The 9,104-nt window shown below is 39.3% G+C and overlaps 1 protein-coding gene across 1 annotated transcript; it reads right to left on the bottom strand.

Moving 5' to 3' along the window:
• Window positions 1-1,686: 1,686 nt before the first annotated feature.
• LOC111378487 (calmodulin-binding receptor-like cytoplasmic kinase 2) lies at window positions 1,687-4,017 on the bottom strand. Its single transcript, XM_023001699.1, has 5 exons — window positions 3,423-4,017; window positions 3,191-3,353; window positions 2,796-2,885; window positions 2,416-2,717; window positions 1,687-2,063 (listed from the first exon to the last, which is right to left on the bottom strand). Exons 1-5 carry the CDS (start codon window positions 3,549-3,551, stop codon window positions 1,833-1,835), a joined length of 915 nt encoding a protein of 304 aa, XP_022857467.1. The 5' UTR covers window positions 3,552-4,017; the 3' UTR covers window positions 1,687-1,832.
• Window positions 4,018-9,104: the final 5,087 nt, after the last annotated feature.

Raw genomic sequence — 9,104 nt, 5'->3', positions numbered from 1 at the left:
GTCATTTTATTTTCCGAACCTTGATTATGGGAGAATTACAGCCATGATCTTAAATGTTTCTTTTTTTGCCGACTTTATCCAAACTTTTCATTTGCATCAGCCACAGTACCAAACTTTTCATTTTGTTGCAGCACAATGTCAAATCTTAATAACGCCAGTTGTAGATGAGTTGATGAAAGTTTTTCGGTTGGGATAACCATTGAAGGACTAATTAGTGGGAGTTTGATATGATGTTCACTAGAAAACACGTATGCCAGAGGTAACAATAATGACAACTAAAAAAGGTGGTCGAAAGTGGCACGGCCAGCGATAGCATGACCAATGGTGGTGGTGGCAGGTGGTTGGCATTCGATTAAAAGTGGGGGCAGGGGATGGCTTTCCCCTTTTTGGTTTAGAGGGTAGGTGGGGGTGGGAAGAATATGATGTTTTTATTTTTATTTTTATTTTTTTCTTTTTCAATTATTTTAGTTGTTTTATGTGAAAAAAAAAATAGGGAACTTATCATTTTGCCCATTTTAGTTTTGGTCAAAATATATTTTATTGGTCAACTAATGGTCAAATTGACAGAATCCATCCATTTATTCTTGTATTGCAACAAAATGAAAAGTTTGGAATTGTGGTTGACACAAACTAAAGGTTAAGATAAAATTTTCGGGAGAAAAAAAAACAAAAAAATGTTGAAAACGTGGTTGCAATTCTTCCTTTAATTATGGTTGAATAAAAAGTCCCATATGCAACTGAATCGAGAACAATAATTAATATAAAAGTTTTTCTGCCTTTATTAATTGCCAAGTTCGATTATAATTGAGAACTAAGTTTTTTTGTAGTACTATATAATGTAAGCCAAGCTTTAGACTTTCTTAATCCATGCTAATTTTATTATAGAATAAAAATTTTAAAAAAGTGATTTTCATATCTCAAACAAGAAGTCAAATAAACTTTCATTAACTAAAAGTCAACATGAAACAAATAAATGGACAGAAGTCGTTAATCTCGGAGTTTTCCAAATGAAGTTATTATCTTAAGTATAGTTATCTCAACATATCATTTCAAAATCACGTGTTACATACTAGTGGGCAAGAAGAATGCAACGATTTCATTGTAGAGATCTTATTTCTTCCAAGTTTTTAAATTGTTTCTCACTTTGAATACTTAAATTTTAGGTAACAAAGATATCATGACAATAAATCCATAAACTCAATATTGTCTATATTACAATTACGCATATCATGGTATTTTCTATATCGATATGCGATGATTTAAACTTCAAATGCATTAGGTCTGGGGTTGATATGATGAGTTCATTGTTACATAGCTAAATTATGAGCTCGAAACATAACATTCAATTATCAATGATTTTGTTCGGGAGTCGTTCAGTTTTTGTGTCTTAGTTTGTATACTTGTTTGAAATTCATCTTTATACAATCACGTGCTACGTTCTAATTTATTCATAATTAAGAAAGCCTTTAAGCTTAGGTGAACATGCTCTAAAGTGCTTTGTGCTTATGAGCAAATAGCTTCATTCGTTATTTACTTGCAAACCAGATTGCAACGTTGTCTGTATTTAATTTTATTTGTTTGGCAGAGGGGGCAAAAGGCCAACCCTGGTTCCCTCGAGGCCTGCTTTCTATCACTCTATAGGGACATACAATCCTTCGACTTATCATGAATCATCAAGGATCAGCTAACTTCATAACCTCATAATGTAAATCGAACCAAATTCAAGAAACCAATCAAATTTCACAGGGGGATCTTCATTACTCTTTCTGTATTTTCAATGGAAGCAAGTAACGTGAATGAAAATACTTGCACCGAATATTTTATCTACTTCTCTAAGCATTCGAAGAGAGCGAATCTGAAGCAGGGAATTCTTTGAAATCCTTGCGAATACTCCAAAGAATCTCCGCACACTTCTTCATGGTAGGTCGGTTACGTTGATGAGGAGCCAAACATTGCAAGGCTACTTCAAGAATCTTCTCCACTATAAAGTTATTTGCAGGAGACCTTTGTAGCCTTGGATCTAAAGTTAAGATTGCATCTCCATCATAAAACTTCTTCATAACCTGCACTTGAATCAATTCAAATCAACCAGAGAAAACATAAACCAATATTCTATTGTGCCTCCTAAAAAGTTAGTCGAGGATAGAAAAATAATGTCCTTGTTCAAGAATCGCCAAAGTGTATGTTGAAGACTAAATTTAAACAAATAAGAGTGTCCCCTCTCTAATAGCTTAAACCTTCGATAAGGTAGTTCAATATAATATTAGAATAGGCAGATGCCTTAAATTTAAATCTTGCCCCCATCTACCTATGAAAATTGTGGACTAATTAATAAAAATAAGAATTCATCCTCCATCATGTGTTCCATTTTGACATCATTCACTGCAGTTTTGCAAATTAGAGAGATGGCCATACCCATCTAACAGTAACACGTTCCTCCGCACCCCGTTTTAGCTCAATCGGACACCTGCCTGTGACTAGTTCCACTAGTAATACACCGAATGAATAAACATCGCTCTTTTCTGTAAGTTGGAGGGTTCTCAGGTATTCTGGGTCTACATAGCCAAGAGTTCCTTTAACACTGGTGGAAACATATGTCTCTCCCCATTCACTGTTAGCTGCTAGCCGAGCAAAACCAAAGTCGGCAACTTTAGCTCGTAGGTTCTCCTTGAGGAGAATGTTGGAAGAGTTGATATCTCTATGGATGATAGGATGATCTGCATACAGAGCAACTCAAGTACTGAAGCTAAATTTCCTAATAACGTAATTAACGTGGCTGCTACTAAAATTCATACCTGTGTACATGTGGAGATAGGTAACTGCGTGTGCCACGTCTATTGCTACGTCTAACCTCACAGCAAAATCAAGAGCATTACCATGTACATCTGGACCAGTAAATCACATGTTCACCGTTAGAAAATATAGACGAGAATATATTTGAGAAAAAAGATACTGAAAGGAATGAGAGAATTCCTGTAACTTTTCTGTCCAGGAATTACAAGGAGAACGACACAATTATTGTTGCAAATCACTCAAAAACTACAGTGTATTACCGGAATTTTCCATTACCTTTAACAAGCACTAACTTACTCAAAATGAAATTAAGTATAACATAATCAAGAATTAAAGATGTAAAATGAAATCATAGAAAATGACAGCTAATTGTCCAATAAGGTGAGAAACAACTCACAGTCCAAGTGTTCTCTTAGGTTTCCATTTGGAACATGCTCAACAACAACAATCTTTTCATCTTTATGATCCAAATGCCCATAAAATTTTACAATATTTAGATGTTCCACCAGTGCTAAGGTTTGGATCTCTCTTTGAAAGTCTGCCACCAAAGGCCTGTCATGCTGCAAAGAAAGAAGAGCCTTAAAACAAAACATATCATTGATATGACTGTAACTGTGTCAGTGTCCTACCTTTTTAGCACGTTTAACTGCAACCAAAGTTCCATCTTTGAGTCGACCCTTGTAGACTGTTCCAAAACGACCTTCTCCAATTTTTAAGCTACGAGAGAAGTTTTTTGTAGCCTTACAAATTTCTTCCATGGTGAATATGGTACTTCCAGAATCTCCTCTGCGTGTTGAATTGCTGAAACTACCATAGATGACTCGAAGCGAATCAGTTCTGCTCTCACCACGTGAACTTGAAGCATCTAAACGAAGGGAATTGATATCTCATTTCAAAAGGGTATCATAAAGAGTAATGCTATTCATCTAGATTCTAGATGATCATCGATATGTGGAATGGATCACTGCCACTTTGTCCAATGAACCTTGAATGCATTTTTAGACGTTGAACAATGCGACGGTTATCCCACCATCACGAACCAGGGATCATCGAGATCGTAGATGAATATCATTATTCTATCATAAAATCATCCTTCACAAAAAGGAAAAATCTAAGTTCCATAGGATTCTTTAGTTATATGTCAAGAAAATGATATTAGACATGCTTATTTATGCAGTTTGCCAGACAACTGTCCCAAGAAATGGCATTTTAGGCTAATGACTTCACCAAGCAGCTTGTTGATAATGGATGCCTGTGAAGCTTTATCTGTATGTATATTATAAGTCAAAATTTGGTCAATCGAGAATTTTATTTTATTTTATTTATTTATTTATTTATTTTTTTTGGGGAAGTGAGAAGACAGCCCCGATAACGAATATATTTTTGTATGCAATGTTAGGTTAAAACATAAACAACATTTTATCTTCTTATAAGAATCAAAGTTGGTTAATTGGACTACATCCAAACTCGATTTACTCAGGTATGGGCCTGAACTGGCCCGTCTACCAAAACAGTGGTCAGATCGGCCTGTAGATCCATCAGCGCGGGCTAGGCCGGTCAGTGTCCTTTTTTTTTGGAAGAGTCTTGCTCTCTTTCAATTTGCATTATATTTTTCATTTACTTCTATATTATTTTAATTTGGACCAACAAGTCAATCTTCATCGTTTTCAGGTGAAAAAAATAGAATCCGACATGACCACCTATTATGACGGATAGACTAACCTCTAAAATCGTCTCAAATGAAAATATGCAATCCTAAATTGATTTATTATCACTAAAAAGCACAAGAAATTCACCTCGATCATGGAGAGGATAACTCAAAGTGAAACCCAAGGAAGAAGAGGTGGCACTAGGACTTCTCGAGCGGGCACGAGCAAGTTCACGAAATTCCTCTCTCCGTAGCGTGACTCTAATGAGTCTAATCAACCATTTCCAGTTGTCGTAGACTTCCAACATTCTAATTTCGAAAGACTATCGTTTAAAACTTTTGGATGTGTTATTTGGGAAATGAAAATCTTAGGAATATAGTTGGGTTTTTAACGTATCTGTTTCGCGCGGGTTAGTCGCTAATAATTAAAAAGGATCAGACGATTGTGTAAGGGACAAAACCTCTTGAGACAAAGTCCCAAAAATGGGTGTTCTTTTATTGGCGATGAATTTTACAATTGGAAATGAAAACAACATGCCTCCAAGGGGCGCAAGCACACGAGTTACTGAAAGAAAAGTGTTTAAATCTAAAAACTAAGGAAATGAAAATTACATGTTCTCTGTTTGAGAGTTTTGGATTCGGTCCTTTGCTTCTATGTCCTTTCTCCTTTTTATACTTCATGGACGATCTCTTTGTGATCAACCGCTCTAAAAACTGTTTGATAGTCCTATAACTACCCACTTTCTTCGTAATGACCATCTTGTCATGAAAACTGCCTTTTTAACTGCCGCCATTACCCTTCATCGTTCAACCGCTTTCGATTGAATTCCTTGAATCGTGGAACGTGATAGGCTGCTTTAATAACTGCTTTGATAACTGCACTTCTTGATAACCACGACGCTTTATGTTTGTTAAAACCTTGGGCGACTTGAAGGTTTGGGCGAGAATAGAGTAACAGCTCTGGGCGACTGTCTGACATTCCATTCGCTCAGATTCTGGGCGACTTGCAAACTTGGGCGATGGCGTTACTGCGTTCTTGGGCCTCTTTATTCGGGCCTTCATTTTGATTTGTTTGATTGAGCTTCGTTATTTGGGCTATTTGATTTGAGGATCCTCCAATTGGACTTCACTCCTTGGTCTGTTCGATTTGGGCTGCATTTTTATGTGTTAACAATTACCCCCCAATATGGCAGAATTAATAATAATTATTAAATTTTGCCATATTCACTTTGTGTTTCCAGCAACATTCGAAATTCCCAAGAATTTCAATCATTGTTTCCTTCTATAACTTGAAAAGGTGCGTCGTTTTGCAAACCTTATAACCCTCAAACACGCCATTTCACTGCACCACTAAATCACGCCTCAAATTTTTTCGCGTCTCTCTCAAGATTTACTGTTCATCTTTTGCTTCCCTGCTACGTAACCCTGCAAAACTTCGTTCCATCTCAAATGGCTACTTCACAAACTCAAGCTGGCGACTCCTTTAGTTTCGACGACTTTCAGAAACTCCTGAGTCGTCCATATATAACTCCGAGTTTTCTCGCACCCGCTGACGTTGGACGTAATGAGTTCTACTTGGGTCCTTTCTTCAACAATGCAGAGGCAGTTGAACAGGCGACGGTGGGTCAGCTGTTTCCTTGCACTCATGGTCCTCCTTTTCTAAACTCTCTGCCGCTGGGGCCACTTCGCGAAAGAGGTATTCGCACTTGGCCTAAATCTGATGTAGCTTTTCGTAGGTGGCATGCTCGCCTTGTGGGTCATGGTCCTACTAAGGCACTTTTTGATAGCGCTAGGATTTCTGATTTGTTAGAAATCTCTATTCGCCCTCCTATTTTTGATTCTGCACTTTTTTCGATTTCTTTGAGCTTTTGGTCTTCCGAGTATAATACCTTTATTTTCCCTCTCGGCCCCATATCTATTAGTCTAAGGGATGTTGGGGCCCTGGTGAATCTACCACCTTTGGGCGATACCATTTTTCCAGGTATCTTAGTTTCTGGTGGCGCCCCAAAGTTTGGTAAAAACTACACTGATTCTTATTCAAGCTTGCAGACTCTCCACAATCATTTGAGTGCTGAGCCTTCCCATACTGAGCGAGTGGCCTTCCTTCTAGTTTGGCTTTGTAAATATATTTTGTGTGTGCCAAGCATAAAGCCCTCTCTGAGTTATTTACCTATAGCGCACGAATTGGCGCGTGGTAGGCCTTTAAATTCATGTTCTTTATTTTTGGCTGCCCTTTATAGAGGCATGGCCTCTCTTCAAGCTCAATTGAAGAATGGTGCATCTCCCACTGGCAGTGGACCTCTTTGGTTCATTCAACTGTGGTTGAGATCCTATTTCCCATCGCTTGGCGCTCCTTCAATTTCTCGTTCTTCTGCCAGCTGCTATGGGCTAGCCATTGAGCCCTTAGCTCCTGTAAATATGTCCAGAAGGGACATTTTTTCGTTCTTTTATTCTTTGGATTCAATCTCTTTCTTTTTTCCTTTTCCTTCTTTTTTGACTCCGAACTATGTACATCCCCCTTCCACTATAGATAGCCGAGCACCTCCCTGCTCATTTGGATCCAGTTTTTAACCGGGAGGGAGCTTTTTCATGATATCTTAACTGGGACCAATGCCAAAGCGGGGGCAGAAATTTATGCTCCCCAATTTTTTGCTCGTCAGCTTGGTTTCGGCCAAACTTGGCCTGTTCCTCTTTGCTATTCGAAGAACTTAATTGACCGTTTTCATACCATTAATAAGGCGGAAGCAGAGGCTATAAATGCTCGCAACCTCCATTTATCAAGCCACTTTTCATTAGCCCCTTTTAATTCTTGTCATGCCACTCACCCTCTTTTTAAGCAGCTCTGGCCGTCAGTGAAGCACAGATTATTTGCGACTGACGCCAATCGTGCCTTTCATTTATTAGACCAACCGAGTATTTCTTCCCCTCCTCCTGTTTTAGTCACTCCCTTGTCCATTCGGAGTCCTTCTCCTTCTCGTCGCACTAAACAGTCTACTCGTCCATCGTCTTCTCTCCCTGCCAAGCCTACTACGGCCAAGAGTGCCCCAAGCCGCAAACGGCCAGCCTCAACATCTCCCATTCTGGAGGATGATGTTGATGATGATGATGATGCCCCTCTTATTGTCAGGAGGAAGGTAATTAAATTGATTTACTTACAAGCATACTTTTCCTTACTTGATACTTTTCTGTGTGCTGATGATATTTTGGACTCCTCAGAAAAGTTCAGCCTCTCCTTCAAAGGCCTTGGCATCAACAGCTCCTGCTCCATCATCCTCTGCTGAGGCTACTTCATCCAAACCGGTTGATGAAGGGGCTACTCTTAAAGAGACATCTTCAATCCCAGAGTCCTCATCACAACTCATGGATGAACCACCTTCTTACCAGGGCGTCAACCCCCCAGACATTGAAGCAGAACGTAATTCAGTCTTTTGATGTCTTACCTTTGCTTGTGCTGTTGGTTTCTAATTTGTTGCTCTTGAGTTCTGCAGATACTCCTATGAGTCCCCCCGCTGTGGCAACATCTTCTCACTCAGACAAGGGGAAGTCCTCGCGAATGGAGGAGTCGTTGGTGGCAAGCTTGGCTGGGGGCATACCATCTTCCACGATTGTTGATGAGGTAATCTTTGCTCCACTTCTATTTCTATCTTGTTCGTTGTAGTGAGGACCTTTAACATTGGCAACCTTCTTCATAGGATGCTGACAGGATTGTGCGTTCTATCCAAGATTTGTTCGCTTCCTGGGGGCAAGTCCAGACGTCTCGCCCTGCTCCATCTGATCGTCCTGCTGCTTCTTCAGAGGAAGATTTGAAGTTCCTCAAGGAGTCAGTATTTGAGTACGTATCCTTCATGGATACGGATATTGGAAGGGCTAGTGCTGCCAAACACAAGGATGAACTTGAGCACTTGAGTGCGAAGTTGGAGCAAGCACTGACGCTTCCCTCGCTCAATCTTTCTGCCGATTTTAAAGCGACGTTGAAGGTTATCCACTCTGAGGTCCTTTCTATGCTGGCCAAGAATGCTGAACTAAAGGCCAAGCATACTCAATATCTTCGAGCCGTAGCTGAGAAAGAGTCTTTGCGTATGGAGATTAACAAGGCTGAGGACGAGTTGAAAGAAATCTCTTCCGAAGTTATGGTTGAAGACTCTTTGATGGTTAACTTGGCTACTCAGATGAGGGAACTTCAAGCCAAAATGGACGACTGCAGGGCGAGAATGGCTGATAAAAAGCGCATCGCCTCCCAGGGAATTGAGCGAACTAAATCCTTGGTCGAGCAGTACAAGAAGTTGGAAGTTGATGATGATGTCGCGGCTGAATTGAACATCACTTCCTCTCGGCAGAACGAGGATTGGGAAAAACTTAGGGAACGAATTCGTTCAATATGGGGTAGACTGTAATTAAGACATATGATGTCTTTTTTCTTTTGTAATTCGATTTTTTCCCTTTGTAACTTTGCTCATCATTAATGAACATTAACTTCTTGTGCATTTATTTGACGTTTGTTTTTTAGTCGTCAATTCTTCAAGCATTTAACTGCTTTGTGCTGAAAAATCTTGCCTTTTTCTTTTAATATTTCCACCACCTTTCCCAAGACTTTGGGCTATTTAATTCCGTTTATTAGGCAGAAATGTGGCTGTTCATATTCTGTCTCTTCATCTTCACCCCC

The sequence above is a fragment of the Olea europaea genome, unplaced genomic scaffold (genome assembly GCF_002742605.1).
Source record: "Olea europaea var. sylvestris unplaced genomic scaffold, O_europaea_v1 scaffold1820, whole genome shotgun sequence".
Taxonomy (NCBI): Eukaryota; Viridiplantae; Streptophyta; class Magnoliopsida; order Lamiales; family Oleaceae; genus Olea; species Olea europaea.
Note: the sequence above shows the minus strand (reverse complement) of the source record. Positions and strands in the feature narration are given on the sequence as shown.

Coding starts and splice junctions, on each gene's coding strand:
- LOC111378487 (XM_023001699.1), bottom strand. CDS start 3,551: ATGGAAGAAATTTGTAAGGCTACAAAAAACTTCTCTCGTAGCTTAAAA. Junction 2,886..3,190: donor CCTAAGAGAACACTTGGACT/GTGAGTTGTTTC, acceptor TTACTGGTCCAG/ATGTACATGGTAATGCTCTT. Junction 2,718..2,795: donor CTATCTCCACATGTACACAG/GTATGAATTTTA, acceptor CTCTGTATGCAG/ATCATCCTATCATCCATAGA.